The 15,317-nt window shown below is 39.0% G+C and overlaps 1 protein-coding gene across 6 annotated transcripts in view; it reads left to right on the forward strand.

Annotated features, from left to right (window-relative positions):
• Positions 1-15,317, forward strand: part of DSE (dermatan sulfate epimerase) — a 105,083-nt gene that overhangs the window by 61,349 nt on the left and 28,417 nt on the right. For 5 of the 6 annotated variants that reach the window (XM_045057929.1, XM_019831105.3, XM_003986481.6 and 2 more), the window contains 2 exons: positions 8,674-8,927; positions 13,485-13,724. In XM_045057929.1, the coding sequence (XP_044913864.1) occupies positions 8,674-8,927; positions 13,485-13,724 (494 nt within the window). Of the gene's footprint in view, positions 1-8,673; positions 8,928-13,484; positions 13,725-15,317 lie in introns of those variants that run through there. The other variant, XM_045057930.1, reaches the window with a different exon arrangement.

Raw genomic sequence — 15,317 nt, forward strand, 5'->3', positions numbered from 1 at the left:
TCCGGGTTCTTTTTTTTTTTTTTTTTTTTTTTAATTTTTTTTTTCAACGTTTATTTATTTTTGGGACAGAGAGAGACAGAGCATGAACGGGGGAGGGGCAGAGAGAGAGGGAGACACAGAATCGGAAACAGGCTCTAGGCTCCGAGCCATCAGCCCAGAGCCTGACGCGGGGCTCGAACTCACGGACCGCGAGATCGTGAACTGGCTGAAGTCAGACGCTTAACCGACTGCGCCACCCAGGCGTCCCTTGGCCGGGTTCTTATTGCAAACTTGGTGACTTTTCTTTGAAAGCACTGTGCTTTTCCTCACAAAGAAGTAAAATGATTTTAGATTCAGATGATCTTGGATGCCATTCTTGGCTCCACCCATTTAACTTAACTGTGTGATCTTAAGCATGTAATTTTCCTGTCTCTAAATACTACTTTTACAGCTTATAAAATGGACATGTAATACCTAATGTGAGTTTTGAAGATTAGATGAAATAAAGTACATAAAGGGCTTGGCACATGCCATGTGCTTAATATGAAGTACAACATCTCTGTTTCCTCCCAGGTATAAATAGTGAATTTTGCTTGATGATGCAAATGCCACTCTTAGCCACCTGATCAAACACTTGGAATATGGACACCAAGGCAGGCCAGAATTTAGCTGAATGTGCCCCTTGGATACCTGGCCACCCACTCAGAGGCCCCCACATCAAGTCTCTCTAAATTCCAGGTTTATTCTGCTCTCCTTGGAAAGTCACTGTCGAGGCCCCAGTGTGCTTCACAGGCAAGGCCACACGGCTTAGAAATCCACTTCCTTTGGCTAAATTTTATAGGAATAAGTTACAATATTTAATGTATTACTGACATTTAACATTCATAGTTAGTTTTCATGTTTAACTTACGGAAGGAAAAAAGATGAATCACAGCTGCCATTAGTCATGTTTTAAAAACAGTGGTACTACATGATTCTCCTAACTTATTGGAAGTTGTTTCTAAGCACACAAAGGCAATTGATTGAAAACTGAATGACTTTCTATCAGATTACTGTCTTCAGGGTGCTTTTAGAGTGAATAGACTAATTTACATCTTAAGGTAGAATTGACCTTATTTTGGCATATTTGGGTGGTGTGACCCAGGGCACCCAGTAGGCAGAGGTGTGGCTAATATACAGTAGACACAACAGCCGTGAAGCTGGTAAAAGTGAAGTTGGTACTGCTCCAGCCTGTAAAGTTTACCCTTGGGAATAATTTCTGAAGTGTTCATTGCTATGTTCTACATTTAAATTCCTAATTATTTTAAAGCTTCTTTCATTTTTCTTAAATTTATATTGCTATAAATATCAAGTGTCTAAAACCAGATTTTGTTAACATAAAAAGAAAATTTTTTTAATGTTTATTTTTGAGAGAGAGAGAGAGAGAGACAGACAGAGCAGGAGCGGGGGAGGGGCAAAGAATCTAAAGCAGGCTCCAGGCTCTGAGGGGTCAGCACAGAGCCTGACATGGGGCTCGAACTCGTGAACTGTGAGATCGTGACCTGAGCCGAAGTTGGATGCTTAACCGACTGAGCCACCCGAAAGCCCCTAAGCCAGATTTTTTAACATGAATTTTCTGTATGAATTTACTAAATATTTTATAGGTTAATAAAACTAAATGTTATCTCAAAATGAGAAAAAGGATTGTTTTTGAGTTCTGCTTTTTGTAAAAGCTAAACAAGCAGTAGAGCTTCATTTAAACATGCTTATAAAAATGTATGAATTTGCCTATACCATGGATCAAATCATGACCTTCAAGATATAGTTACCTATGGAAAAGTATGACATAAAATTGTTAGGCTGTAAAATGTGCTAGAAAACAGGACTAATAACCATGATAACATTGTAAAGGGAGTTACGAGTTGTCCCATTGTTTCTAGTATTTATTTTTTCTATACTATTGATTCATTTAAATAAATATCAGTGATTTTTTTGACCCCTCTTAGATTTTAAACACCAAACTTCTGTTATTCCAAGCATTTACCTTAACAGTGTTTGTGTAAGTGAAATAACATAAAAGTAGAGTATTCTGTGAACCTTGTAATACTAAATGTTAATCTTTTCACAGATGGTTATTTTGAAAGACTATGTATCTATTAGAGCTATAAGAAAAATATTTAAATGCAGTCATTTGATCATAAATCTATAGAAATAAAAATAGCTGCCAATATTATTATTAAGCTTCTTTTTACTCGTTTTATCAAGTGAACTGTCCAATTTTAAGTATGACTTCTTAGAATGCCCACTGTACTCTGTGCATAATAGATGGTTCAAAAGGCGTTTATGATAATGGAGGCAATCTGTTCATATAAAACTATTATAAAAATTTGGATCAATGAAGCTATTGCATTTTGGAAAGATTTTTATGCCACTTTTCTTCCTTTTGTAGCCATCTTGATTCATGGAAGCAGCGCATCTTGATAACCTCTGTTCCTCTCCTCACCAACACCGTACCCCCAACCCAGGCCATTGATAGTTCATTTTTGTGTTCGTATCCTTCTGTTTCACATAAATTCACTTAAACTTATCTCTGAAAGTGGTCTAGGCAGCTTTTTAAAAACTTTTTAGAGTCAGAACTCTTTTACACTCTTAAAAATTAATGAAAACATCAAAGAGCTTTGTGAAGACTATACCTATTGATATTTACTATATTAAAAATTAAAGCCGAAAGATGTTTAAAATATGTATGTGTTCATTTTAAAGGTTCATTTTTTTTCCTTTTAGGGTGAGAGGTCCATTTTGTCTTAGCATTAACATAATTTTAGGAAGAAATAACTATGCTTTTTTAAAACAAAGCATTTAGCACAAAAGAGATCTTGGTTGCTCATTCTTGCAGATTTTGCATGTCTGCTGTATTCAGTCTGTCGCAGTGTGGTGTTTTGGTTTCTGTATATGAAGAAAACACAACCGCTTCGTATCAGTATGTGCTTGAAAAGGACAGAGTTTTTAAGAATCTTTTCAGAAAATTATGGACATTCTTTGATTCTATACTAGAAGTTGACAAGTAGTAGTTGCATAAAAGTTGGTTTTAAATGGACTCTGATTCATAAAAGCATGGGATCTGAAGCCATGTTAATGAACTCCCATCTTTTAATTAGTAGACTAATCCATTGGTAGATTTTGCACGTCCAGGGGATCTTTTATCTGTGCATGGTTTTATAATACCTTGCCTTTTTTATTTTGAATGTTTGCTTGCTGAGTTATTCCAGCCTTCCAAGTGTTGATGTATTTAGTTATACAGTATAAAAACAAATCACATTTGGGGCGCCTGGGTGGCGCAGTCGGTTAAGCGTCTGACTTCAGCCAGGTCACGATCTCGCGGTCTGTGAGTTCGAGCCCCGCATCAGGCTCTGGGCTGATGGCTCGGAGCCTGGAGCCTGTTTCTGATTCTGTGTCTCCCTCTCTCTCTGCCCCTCCCCCGTTCATGCTCTCTCTCTCTCTCTGTCCCAAAAATAAATTAAAAAGTTGAAAAAAAAATTAAAAAAAAATCACATTTGTTATTACTGACCTCATCAGAAAAACTTTTATGCATTGGTAAACTCTTAAGTACATGGTAGATACACGTTTTCTAAAATTCTTATTTTCTCTTGGAAGCTCCAATTTAGTCATTGGCAGCAAAGGCTTTCAATTTTCTTTGAGCCGGCAGGCTTCTTCATCTTCAAGAAAACTTCCACTTAAATACCTAAGTCTAAATAATTGCAATTTGTCAGTTTGTCATTTTCTCACCTAAAAAATGATGTTTCATGGAAAAAAAAAAAAAGGAGCTACTTCAGCTCTTAATGCATAGTTTCTTTTCATTGTGATAGTTACTGCACTTTGGTGTCCACTGTGCTTTTTACATAGTTTTCATTTCATCACACAGAATATGGAAAAGAGATATACTCAAAGATTTGATAAAATTAATCATCTTTACACTTTATCAAGGATATTCTTTTTTTTAATTTTTTTTAATGTTTATTTATTTTTGAGGGAGAGAGAGAGCACAAGCAGGGGAGAGGCAGAGAACGGGGGAGACAGAGAATCCCACGCAGGCTCCAAGCTGTCAGCACAGAGCCCAAAGGGGGCTCAAACTTGCAAACTGTGGGATCGTGACCTGAGCCTAAGTCAAACACTTAACTGACTGAGCCACCCAGGTGCCCCCTTTATGAAGAATATTCTTAAGTGAAACTGGCCTGTGTGTGTGTCTGTGTGTGTAGCTTAGAGTTCATGACAGTATGCAGAATCAGGCAAGGATTGCTAGAGCAGTTTGGTACCTCTGCTGCACTCTTGCTTAAGGTGCCAGTGTTTTTAACCTGTAAGTGCTGTGGCACCATCAGTGCAAATGTCAGCATATAATGTATTTGTATTATCAGGAAACTAATTTTTACTTGAGGATTTCCTCAAAGAGTCTCTAAGGCCCTGGAGATCCATGGACCTTACTTTAAGAATGGCCCGTAAGGGAAGAAGGTATAGTTTATAAAAAGAGGGCTACAGTAAACATTTCTCTAACCCCCCTCTTAACTGACTCGCCAGTGAAATTAGCCTCCATTCCTTGTGTCATCTGGCAGCAACTCTCACAAAATGCTAAATGTCAAGGTTGGTCAGCTGTCCTCTGCTATGTCCATTCATCTCTGTTCCCACCAGCAGAGTGAAGTGTTTTTGCAAATACCAGTTGTATTCTCAAATGACTTTATGCCAATGCCATCAATACTTTAGTTACACAATTTTAATATTATGTGAGTAAGTAGGAGTTCAAAAAGAAAAAACTTAGTGTTTCTAAAACTAACTTAAATGCTTTGGAATGACTTACTGTAAAAGATTGCTATCATATAATTTACTGTGGATGAGATTTGTAAAAGGTTAGGGAAAAACATGCAAATCTGGAAGGATTCTGCATTCCTTCACAAATATCTTTGATTTCTATATTATAAAGAAACTAAAGCTTGCAATTATGATGATGTGTTGTGTGTGTTCTTTGCAGGAAAGAACAATGAAACCAATCTTTAGACTCACATTTTTTTTTTATTTTTTATTTATTTACTTATTTTTTTAATTAAAAAAAATTTTTTTCATTTGACGTTTATTTATTTTTGAGACATAGAGAGACAGAGCATGAATGGGGGAGGGTCAGAGAGAGAGGGAGACACAGAATCTGAAACAGGCTCCAGGCTCCAAGCTGTCAGCGCAGAGCCCGATGCGGGGCTCGAACTCACAGACTGTGAGATCATGACCTGAGCCGAAGTCGGTCGCCCAACCAACTGAGCCACCCAGGCGACCCTCACATTTTTTTTTAAAAAAGGCTTTTATCTCACCTTCAAAAGATTAATGAATGTATGTACATACGGATATGTTAATCTGAAGTAAAATTCATAGATTAATACCTGTATCTTTTTTTTTAATGATTCACCACTTAACCAACTTTTCCAGTAGATTTGCTGACCAGTAGTGAGAGTCACATTGAATCAGATAGTTACTTTGCGGCTATCCATGTGCTAGAAGCAAATTTCCTTTGGTTTCCATGATAGTAAAATATGCTCTCTCCCATCATTGCACCTTGAATCTGTGGCTGGGTCAAATTGTGTTGGTAAAGTATTTAGATAACCTTTTAGAAATATAACTCTTACAGGTCAGATTTCATAATGATACAGTGATGAGCTGGATGGTATCAGCTTTTTTTCAAAGTCAGTATACTAGCATTTTGTTGAGTTGGGAACTGCCTGGAATAAGCAAGTATATGGGGGCATCTTGGGGATTTCATAGTTTGCCTAATTTCATAAATTGCATAATAATACTTCCTGAAGGATGAGTCATAATAATAAGTGTTCTTTGATCTACGAAAATAAGTTCCCTGGTCAATCAGATGTGTCAGGATTGGGGCGATGGTAGCGGTTCACTGATGTCGGCTCTACCATGGCCAGGTACGTATGCTGTCATTTATAGATGCATCGTGACATGGCGCAGAGACAGGGGCTGGGAAACAAATGGCCTGGACTCTGCCTGGCTTGCTTAGCAACCACCAGGAGTCAGTGAAGACTGTGTTCCTAACTCCCTAACAGTGAGCTTGCATTCATACTCTTCACACTGTTAACAGTGTGGCCTGGTTTTGTAGGCCTGTTCCTTCTTTTTTCCTTTTTTTCCAAAAATGTTTACTGAGTATCTGCGGTGTGTCAGACACTGTTGTAGGGTTAGGGATCCTATAGTGAATACAATAGAGGCAAAAGTAAAACCCTGCACTTGTAGAACTTAACACCTGGTAGAGGATACATATACATATGTATATGTATACATACATATACATGTACATGTACATACACAATCACACATACATACATGTATACATACACAAATGCTAAGAGGACAAAAAAAGTGACAAAGGGAAATGAGATACTGTTAGTTGGAATTCTGCAGGGTGACCATAGAAGGCAACATTAAGATCATGTCTTTTTTTTTTTTTCAATATATGAAATTTATTGTCAAATTCGTTTCCATACAACACCCAGTGCTCATCCCAAAAGGTGCCCTCCTCAATACCCATTACCCACCTCCCCTCCCTCCCACCCCCCATCAACCCTCAGTTTGTTCTCAGTTCTTAACAGTCTCTTATGCTTTGGCTCTCTCCCACTCTAACCTCTTTTTTTTTCCTTCCCCTCCCCCATGGGTTTCTGTTAAGTTTCTCAGGATCCACATAAGAGTGAAACCATATGGTATCTGTCTTTCTCTGTATGGCTTATTTCACTTAGCATCACACTCTCCAGTTCCATCCACGTTGCTACAAAAGGCCATATTTCATTTTTTCTCATTGCCATATAGTACTCCATTGTGTATACAAACCACAATTTCTTTATCCATTCATCAGTTAATGGACATTTAGGCTCTTTCTATAATTTGGCTATTGTTGAGAGTGCTGCTATAAACATTGGGGTACAAGTGCCCCTATGCATCAGTACTCCTGTATCCCTTGGGTAAATTCCTAGCAGTGCTATTGCTGGGTCATAGGGTAGGTCTATTTTTAATTTTCTGAGGAACCTCCACACTGCTTTCCAGAGTGGCTGCGCCAATTTGCATTCCCACCAACAGTGCAAGAGGGTTCCTGTTTCTCCACATCCTCTCCAGCATAAGATCATGTCTTTCATACAAACTCCTAAAAGAAGGCTATAGTCTAGAGGAAGTGGTCTCTCAGGACATTTGTGTGTATGTGAAGAGAGAGAGAATGGTCAGCCCAGAGCCTGATGTGGGGCTTGAACCCATCATCTTGGGATCATGACCTGAGCCGAAATCAAGAGTTGGCCGCTCAGCTGACGGAGCTGCTCAGGTGCCCCTTTCAGAACATTTTTAAGTATCCTTGTCCTGGGATCTCTGGGGTTTGCATGGGAGAAATGCTGCATCTTAGTTTTCATGGACTCTAACTGAAGTTTAGCATTTCTTCCAAATGATGTACATAGGTAACCGCTATAGTAATATTGGGAGAACTTGTAACTTTGTTGCAGAGAGATATTTTCGTGTCCCATTATAGGTATTGTAGACACTCTTGCTTATGCTCATCACGACTTACAAATTATGGTAGTTCCTATCTCTACTGTTAAATCTTGGTTTTTAGTGCCATAATAAAGAAGCACAGAGATGGCAATTTTTAAAAACTCTGTATTAATAGTTAGATGTCAAAGTAATAGTTTTCCTTATATCCCTACGTATTCTATCTTATGAATTTTAGAGCGTTGAGAAAGAGGCTGAGGCTTCACCAGATTGCCAAGAGGTCAGGAGGTTCCTGGCATAGAAATATTAAGCTTTCATTTAATCCCCAATCGAAAATTTTCTTCAACCTCCCAACCGTACAGCACTTCCTTCACTTGTGTCCTTCTCCTAGAGATTAGTCACATACATCTTGAGATGGTTTGGGCTTTCTGGATAGTTCCGTAGCATTGTGATTGTGAAAGATCCCTTTTAAAAAGCTTCCTCTGTAATGCGGGCCACACAGTATTAAAACACTTGCAGAATAATGTAGCAAGTTAAGCAGAAAGTTGGCTTCCTAGAAAGTGACGGTTTCATATTTCACAGGTCAGCTTTTACATTTCTCTGGAAGTTATTACTCAGAGGACCTAAAGGCAGTGCCGTTCATCTTAAGAGAAAGAACAAGATGTAGAAATCTGAGTTAGAATCAGTTCATTTCACTCACTTTAACTAGATTTCATAGGCTGTGATACCTTCACCTTGACCTGCCTAGGGGAAATGAGATGGGATGTACATGTTCCACTGGTTTGGCAAGGAAGCCCTAAGAATAAAACTGAGAACCTCTTACACAGGTAAAAAGGGGAGGGTGAGTATTGGTGAAATGGGTACTCCTGAGAATTTTGCCCTGCCACTACATGTTATATGCTTTAGATCTCTTTGACCATATCCTTCTACCTCTCGTCGAAAGTAAAAAGTCGAAAGTAAAAATTCTCAGCATCTTGATGTTGCCAGAAATCTGAGAGAAAAAAAATCATTTGTTCTGTAAGTTTCCCATGAGATGAGCCTTATGCTTGTGTCTACTGTGGAAGGAAGCTAATTGTGAGGCACTAAACCTCTTGGATTGTGTCTTCAGTGGTGCCCTTTCCTTCTAAGAAACAGATACTCGAAAAGTGGGATGAACGCTATAAGACCCTTGCACTCAGTCACGTGGTTGCTTTTCCTCTGCAGGCTGGTGAAAGACGCTCCTTGGGATGAAGTCCCGCTTGCTCACTCCCTGGTTGGTTTTGCCACTGCCTATGACTTCTTGTACAACTACTTGAGTAAGACACAGCAGGAGAAGTTTCTTGAAGTGATTGCCAATGTCTCGGGATATATGTATGAAACTTCATACCGAAGAGGATGGGGATTTCAGTACCTCCACAATCACCAACCCACCAACTGCATGGCCTTGCTCACGGGAAGCCTAGTTCTGATGAATCAAGGTGCGTGTGGATACAATCGAGGGGATGCCCAAGCCAATATCAGTCACAGTTGCCTTGAGAGCAGAGCATTTTTGTACCTAGCCTTAGTATATATGTTCATAATCAGATCCCAACTAAGTTCATGAGATGAAGTAATACCTAGGACATCCCTTAGAGAATTGAGACACATCTCTTTCCTCATTTCTGCTAGTTATATTAGCCTGCAGGTTATTTAAGTAAGGCTTCTGATTGTGCCAAGCCATATCCTTACAGCGCACCGTCAGTGGTGAAAATTCATTTTCCCAGAGAATTTTGACAGTGAAGACAGCTGTCCTGGATAAATGGAGTTTTTAGTTTTATTCATTCATTCATTCATTCATTCATTCAAATTTGTATTTAAATTGTAGTTCGTTAACATGCAGTATAATATTGGTTTCAGGAGTAGAACCTAGTGATTCAGCACTTAAACATAACACCCAGTGCTGTCTTCCATAATACCCGTCACCCATCTTACCCGTCTCCCACGTACGTCTCTCCTTCAACCCTCAGTTTGTTCCCTGTCTTTAAGAGACTCTCGTGATCTCCTTCTCTCTCTCCCTTTTTATTTTTCTCCCTTCCCATATGTTCATCTTTTTAAAACCTAAGTGGGTGGTTTATTATTTGAAATGACTGTTCTTTGCAAATAGATGTCTATCATTACAACACTATTTTTTTTCTCTAAAGACTTGAAACAACCAATCTAGATCTTTTAGCTCAAATTTGGAAGTGACTTTTGTGGATCACATAGCTACTTTGCATTAACGTATTATGTAATTGCTGATATTACATTTTCTCTGCTTCTATAATTCTGACTTAATTACAACACCTGTGAAAGTCTACAAATGATTAAATAAGACTGTATTTAAGAAAAGCAGCCCTAAGATCACAGTGAATTATTAGGATACTAAATATATACTTGGAATAGGCAAATCTAACAGAACTCTTGACTACTTCCCCATGAGATTTAGTATGCATTTTGTAGATTATCCAACATCAGATTTCCTCAAGTCTAGCTTTCTGCCTTGTCTTACCAACCAGCCATCACTTTTAATTAGTCTTAGAGGAAAAGAAACTAACATTGCCTAAGCATATGACACGTGCTAATCCTTGTCCCTGTTTTATTTAATTATCGCACTAGCCATATAAGGTAGCTGGGATTTGGACCTAGTTCTGGCCAAACTCAAAGTTCACTCTCTTTCCATTACATTTTGTTGCCTCTCTTGGAATAGAGATTCAATTTATAGTAATTTAAGGAAAGCTTTAAGAGGGTAGAGTTTCATCCTAGCTCCCTTTGTCCCCTACTCTTACAAAAACAAACAAGATTTAAAAGATGAAAATGCAAATTAATTAATTAAAAAAATGAAAGATTAAAATGCAAACCTTCAAAGTATTTATAAATCCCAATGCCTGTGGAATGACATCATCATGAAATGGTGGAAGGAACCCAAGATGAGCTAGGTCTCAGCCCGGGTCCTTGGTTTTAGCCCAATATAGTGTTATTTCTTTATATAAATGTTTAGTTCTTTAGTAGCAGGAAGAGAGCTTACTTCTTCATTCTTTGTGGTAGATAAAATTGTTCCAGAAAGTATGCAGGCATCGAAAATACTGGTTCAGATTGGATCAAAATGTGTAGTTCTCCCCTGGCAGGAGTTTTCATTGTGCATTTATTTTGTGATTACAGTTCTGGTTGCTCAGAACTATGGGATACAGTCTTACAGAACCCCCACATAGGCAGTGTACGCCTTTTTTTTTTTGTAAGTTTATTTATTTTTGAGAGAGAGACAGCTGGGGAGGGGCAGAGGAGAAGGGCACAGAGGATCTGAAGTGGGCTCTGTGCTGATAGTAGAGAGCCCGATGCGGGGCTTGAACTCACAAACTGTGAGATCGTGACTTGAGCCGAAGTCGGAGGCTTAACCGACTGAGCCTTTCAGGTGCCCCAGCAGTGTACACATTTATGAGACGATTGGACAGACGAAGAGGTGAAATCTCTGGCCCTGCACATCTCAGTTAATAATCAGGCTTACAGTCCTGGCTTTGTTGGCATACCCACTACCTTTAGGGGCTACCTCACAGGCTGTTTCAACAATCCTGCGTCCTCCAGACCAGCCTCGTAGATACTGACTAGGTAGCTTAGTGTATCGGTAGTTCTCAGCAGACTGACATAAAATCTCAAAAGTGGGAGAATCAGAACTTGGTGCACAGGGACCGCAAGATCACACATAAGCAGTTTACACATCAGTTGCAAAGAAGATAGATGTGAAATGTTTAAGTGATTATGCAATAGTTATAATAGCAACAGAGAATAAAGCAAGAGGTACCATGAGGCTATGGTTAAATATCAATTGAGTGTATTAAGTTTGAATTCAGGAAAACAGTCTTCTTTAGGTGGGTTAGAGAAGGTTCATAGAACTTTGAAAGATTGACAGGGTGTATGGATAATGAAAATAATGAAGCACATTCCAGGCAAGGTCTATATGGATGGTAGATAAACACAGAGCATAGCATCAATAACAATCCCAGCGCCTCATATTGACAGATTTGAAGTTCACAAAGGTGAACATTGCCTCATGTCTCCTGAACAAGGTTGTTGTAAGGAAAAAATAAGGAAAAGCTAGGTAATGCGATATCAGGGAGCAGTAAGTTAGCCAGCCTGATTTTAAGCATCACATTAGTGTCTGGTTGGAGATGGTAGATATGGAGAAGAAAAAGATGATGACTGGAATTTTTATTTTTTTAATGTTTATTTATTTTTGAGAGAGGGCACGCAAGCAGGGGAGGGGCAGAGAGAGAGGGAGACAGAGAATCCGAAGCAGGCTCCGTGCTGGCGTATTTTGCCCCTGATGTGGGGCTCCAGCAGTCCTCGAACTGTGAGATCATGACCTGAGCCGAAGTTGGATGCTCAACTGACTGAGCCACCCGGACACCCCTGGAATTTTAAACCCTAATGATTAGAGAATGGAAACTGAAAACTCTCCAGAAGACTGGCATGTCAGGTGTAGAGCTGGATAGGAGGAGTCAATGTACAATTAACAGTCACCTCTGCAAAGCTGAGCCTGAGAACAGGGCTGCCCTCATGAGATGGGAGCCGGGTCCTGCATAGCCTGGGACCTTGGATTTAGGCTGGGGTCTGTGGTCCCGGGGCCCCTGGAAGCCCTCACCCCCAGCACATGTAGTAAGCTGTGGCAGTGTTTGGCACTGGTGATCACACACATGTCTGTGGGGGTGAAGCCACAAAACTCCATCCACATCAGGAGGCAATGAGCTTAATTTTATCCTCACTGGTTCTATGTTTTAAATATAAGCAAACAAAACAAACCTGAAATCTAAAGACCTAGGTTCAGATCAAAGTACTGTTCACTTTTAGTCATGTGTCAGAGGTCTTGAACAAGGCAAGCTTTCTGTAATTTTGGAGTAACAGTGCCTAATTGAATTGTTAAAAGGATTAAGTAAGATTGTGTTCAGTGCTGTGGAGATTACAAATGTTTTAGAAATGTGAGTTGTTACTGTTACCAAAATGCTAGCCTTGCAAGAATTATAGAAAACTAGCATTTTTGAGTCAAAAGAATTTTATAAAGTTTGTAGGCCTCTAATTTTCAGTTGCAGAAATTGAAAAATGTGACAGCTTGAGCGCTTGAACCAAATTTTGGACCTCATTTTAGGTAGGTTCAGGACTCCAAGTTGATTATTTTTACCATGAGATTGTCACTCCAATGGTCTCTCTACCCCGCTGTGCTGCCTTCTGAGATCCTCTGGAATCTAAAAGCACATGAAGAATGAGAAACTGTCTTTAATGACAGGTCAAACTGAAGACTGTCTGCTTAGGCTTTATCGTATTTGCAGCTTATTAAAAATCCTATAAAATAATGGTGCAGGTTGTATGAAGTATTAAGCTTCAAAAATATTTTCAAGTAGTAGTTTTTAAAAAAACTTGAAGGTATCGCTTCTCGGCCTTTTGGCTAAGATCAAGTGTAAAAAACTTGAAGGAGTGCCCGAGGGGCTCAGTCCGTTGAATGTCCGACTTCGACTCAGGTCATGATCTCTCACTTAGTGAGTTCGAGCCCCACGTCAGGCTCTGTGCTGACAGCTCAGGGCCTGGAGCCTGCTTCGGATTCTGTGTCTCTCTCTCTCTGCCCCTCCCCCGCTCACACTCTGTCTCTCCCAAAAACAAATAGATACATTTTTTTTAATTTAGAAAAATTGAATTAAATCTCAATATACAGATCTTTATATACAGACATAAAGTTATCTTAGATGCGATGAGGTTTCAGTTTATTTAACAGCGGTACTCATTTCAAGGTTTATCTTCATTTAATAAGGGACTTGTATTCAAGAACTTTTTAACCCACATCATGGACCCGACCCAAACCTAGATTAGCAGAACGCTGTTTGTAATGTTGACAGATGAGTTTTGCAAAATGCCATTTGTAATATAAACTAGCCAGATGACTCAAAGGGTTTTATTCGGCTATCATTTTGCCAAATTTTGTTTATGCTTTATTAGAGCCATAGTGATTGTATCCGTGTGTTTTCATTCTTCAGGGTATCTCCAAGAAGCATACTTATGGACCAAACAAGTTCTGACCATCATGGAGAAGTCTCTGGTCCTGCTCCGAGAGGTGACGGATGGCTCCCTCTATGAAGGAGTTGCCTATGGCAGCTACACCACTCGATCCCTCTTCCAGTATATGTTTCTCGTTCAGAGGCACTTTGATATCAACCACTTTGGCCACCCATGGCTAAAACAACACTTTGCGTTTATGTATAGAACCATCCTACCAGGTACGGTGAGGAATCAGAAGTGGGAAAGTGGGAAAGCATTAGCTATTATGTTTGTTTCTGATTATGAAAATGGGCTAGATGAGGAGAAGAAATGTGAGGTTTGAGTCATATTGAGGTTAGGCTTGTTGTCAAAAAAATAAAGAATTCAAGAGTTATGTCTCACCAGAACATTCGGGGAATTAATGCGAGGATTTGTGATTTACACACTCTAAAACTTGGAGCATAATGGATCAGATACAATTCATAGCCCCCATAGTACTTTTATTTTTGTAGATGTAAAACTTGGGTACGTATACAAATTACTTTTCATGAGTCTTCACAAAATATAAACATTTATGATTACATGGTAATTTTTCTTGACGTATGATCATAACTTGAGTCTCTTTCATTTTTTAGTTTTTAGTTTTTATTTCCGAACTATATATATATTCAAAATGAAAGATTACACCTATGTATTTGCTAGAGCTTTGGTGTTTTCTTTAAACAGTTTATTGAAAAAAATTACATAAAAAATAAAAAAATGAATTGCTGTAAGGGCATCCGGGTGACTCAGTCAGGTCTGACTTCGGCTCAGGTCATGATCTCACGGTCTGTGAGTTCGAGCCTCACGTTGGACTCTGTGCTGACAGCTCAGAGCCTAGAGCCTGCTTTGCATTCTGTCTCTCGCTCTCTCTCTCTCTCTCTCTCTCTCTCTCTCTTTCTGCCCTTCCCCTGCTCATGCTGTGTCTCTCTCTCTCTCTGTATGACTCAAAAATAAATAAACATTTGAAAAGTCAAAAAAAATGTATTGCTATAAAACTTCTAAATTCTGTGTTGCTATGTAGCTTAGGCTTCTAAGAGAACTGGCTCTAAAAACAGATGTATTTGATTCAAGAACGCATTCATTTCTAGGACAGCCTTATAACTCTCATTTCTAAACAAGACTAAGATGTTTGAAAAAGTTTAGGATGTAGATTTTCATCAGGATGGGGATTTTTTTTTTACCCCAGTGAAATGCAATTTTTAGATGGTGATTCTAGACCTCTAGTAAATAATCCAGTCTTTAAATCTTTTGCTCTGGTTGTTTACACATGAACTGAATAGTACTTCCATTATTGGATTAGTTATCTAGAAAACATTACAGAGCAAAAGAACCCTAAGATTCTTAAAGTTTAGTTGAGACTTAACATTCAGAACCCTATTGTTTCACTGCATATTCTTAGATAGAGGAGAGGTCTGTTTTGTAGTTTATCTTGATAAACAAAGGCCATCTAAAGCAAGGGATCTTGAAGAGGTCTCACTGCTTTGTAATTTGAGCTGAGATCTAACAGCCAGCCACATCACTGCTGTGAGCTGTGTCCCTGACTGCATCCTAAACTGGAAGACAGTATAAATACCTCTAAGAGAAAGATGCGTGTATTTGTGCCAATTAATCCAGCAAATCTTTATTAAACATCTACATGCCAGGCATTGTCCAAGGCAGGGGATTCAAAGAGAAATAAAGCATATCATCTGCTTTCAGGGAATTCACAGATTAATAGAAGATTCAGAAGTCACATTTTATCATAAGACTTATTTGCAGTAGCATCTACGAAGCTGGTAGAAGTGAAAACA

The sequence above is a fragment of the Felis catus genome, chromosome B2 (assembly GCF_018350175.1).
Source record: "Felis catus isolate Fca126 chromosome B2, F.catus_Fca126_mat1.0, whole genome shotgun sequence".
Classification (NCBI taxonomy): domain Eukaryota; kingdom Metazoa; phylum Chordata; class Mammalia; order Carnivora; family Felidae; genus Felis; species Felis catus.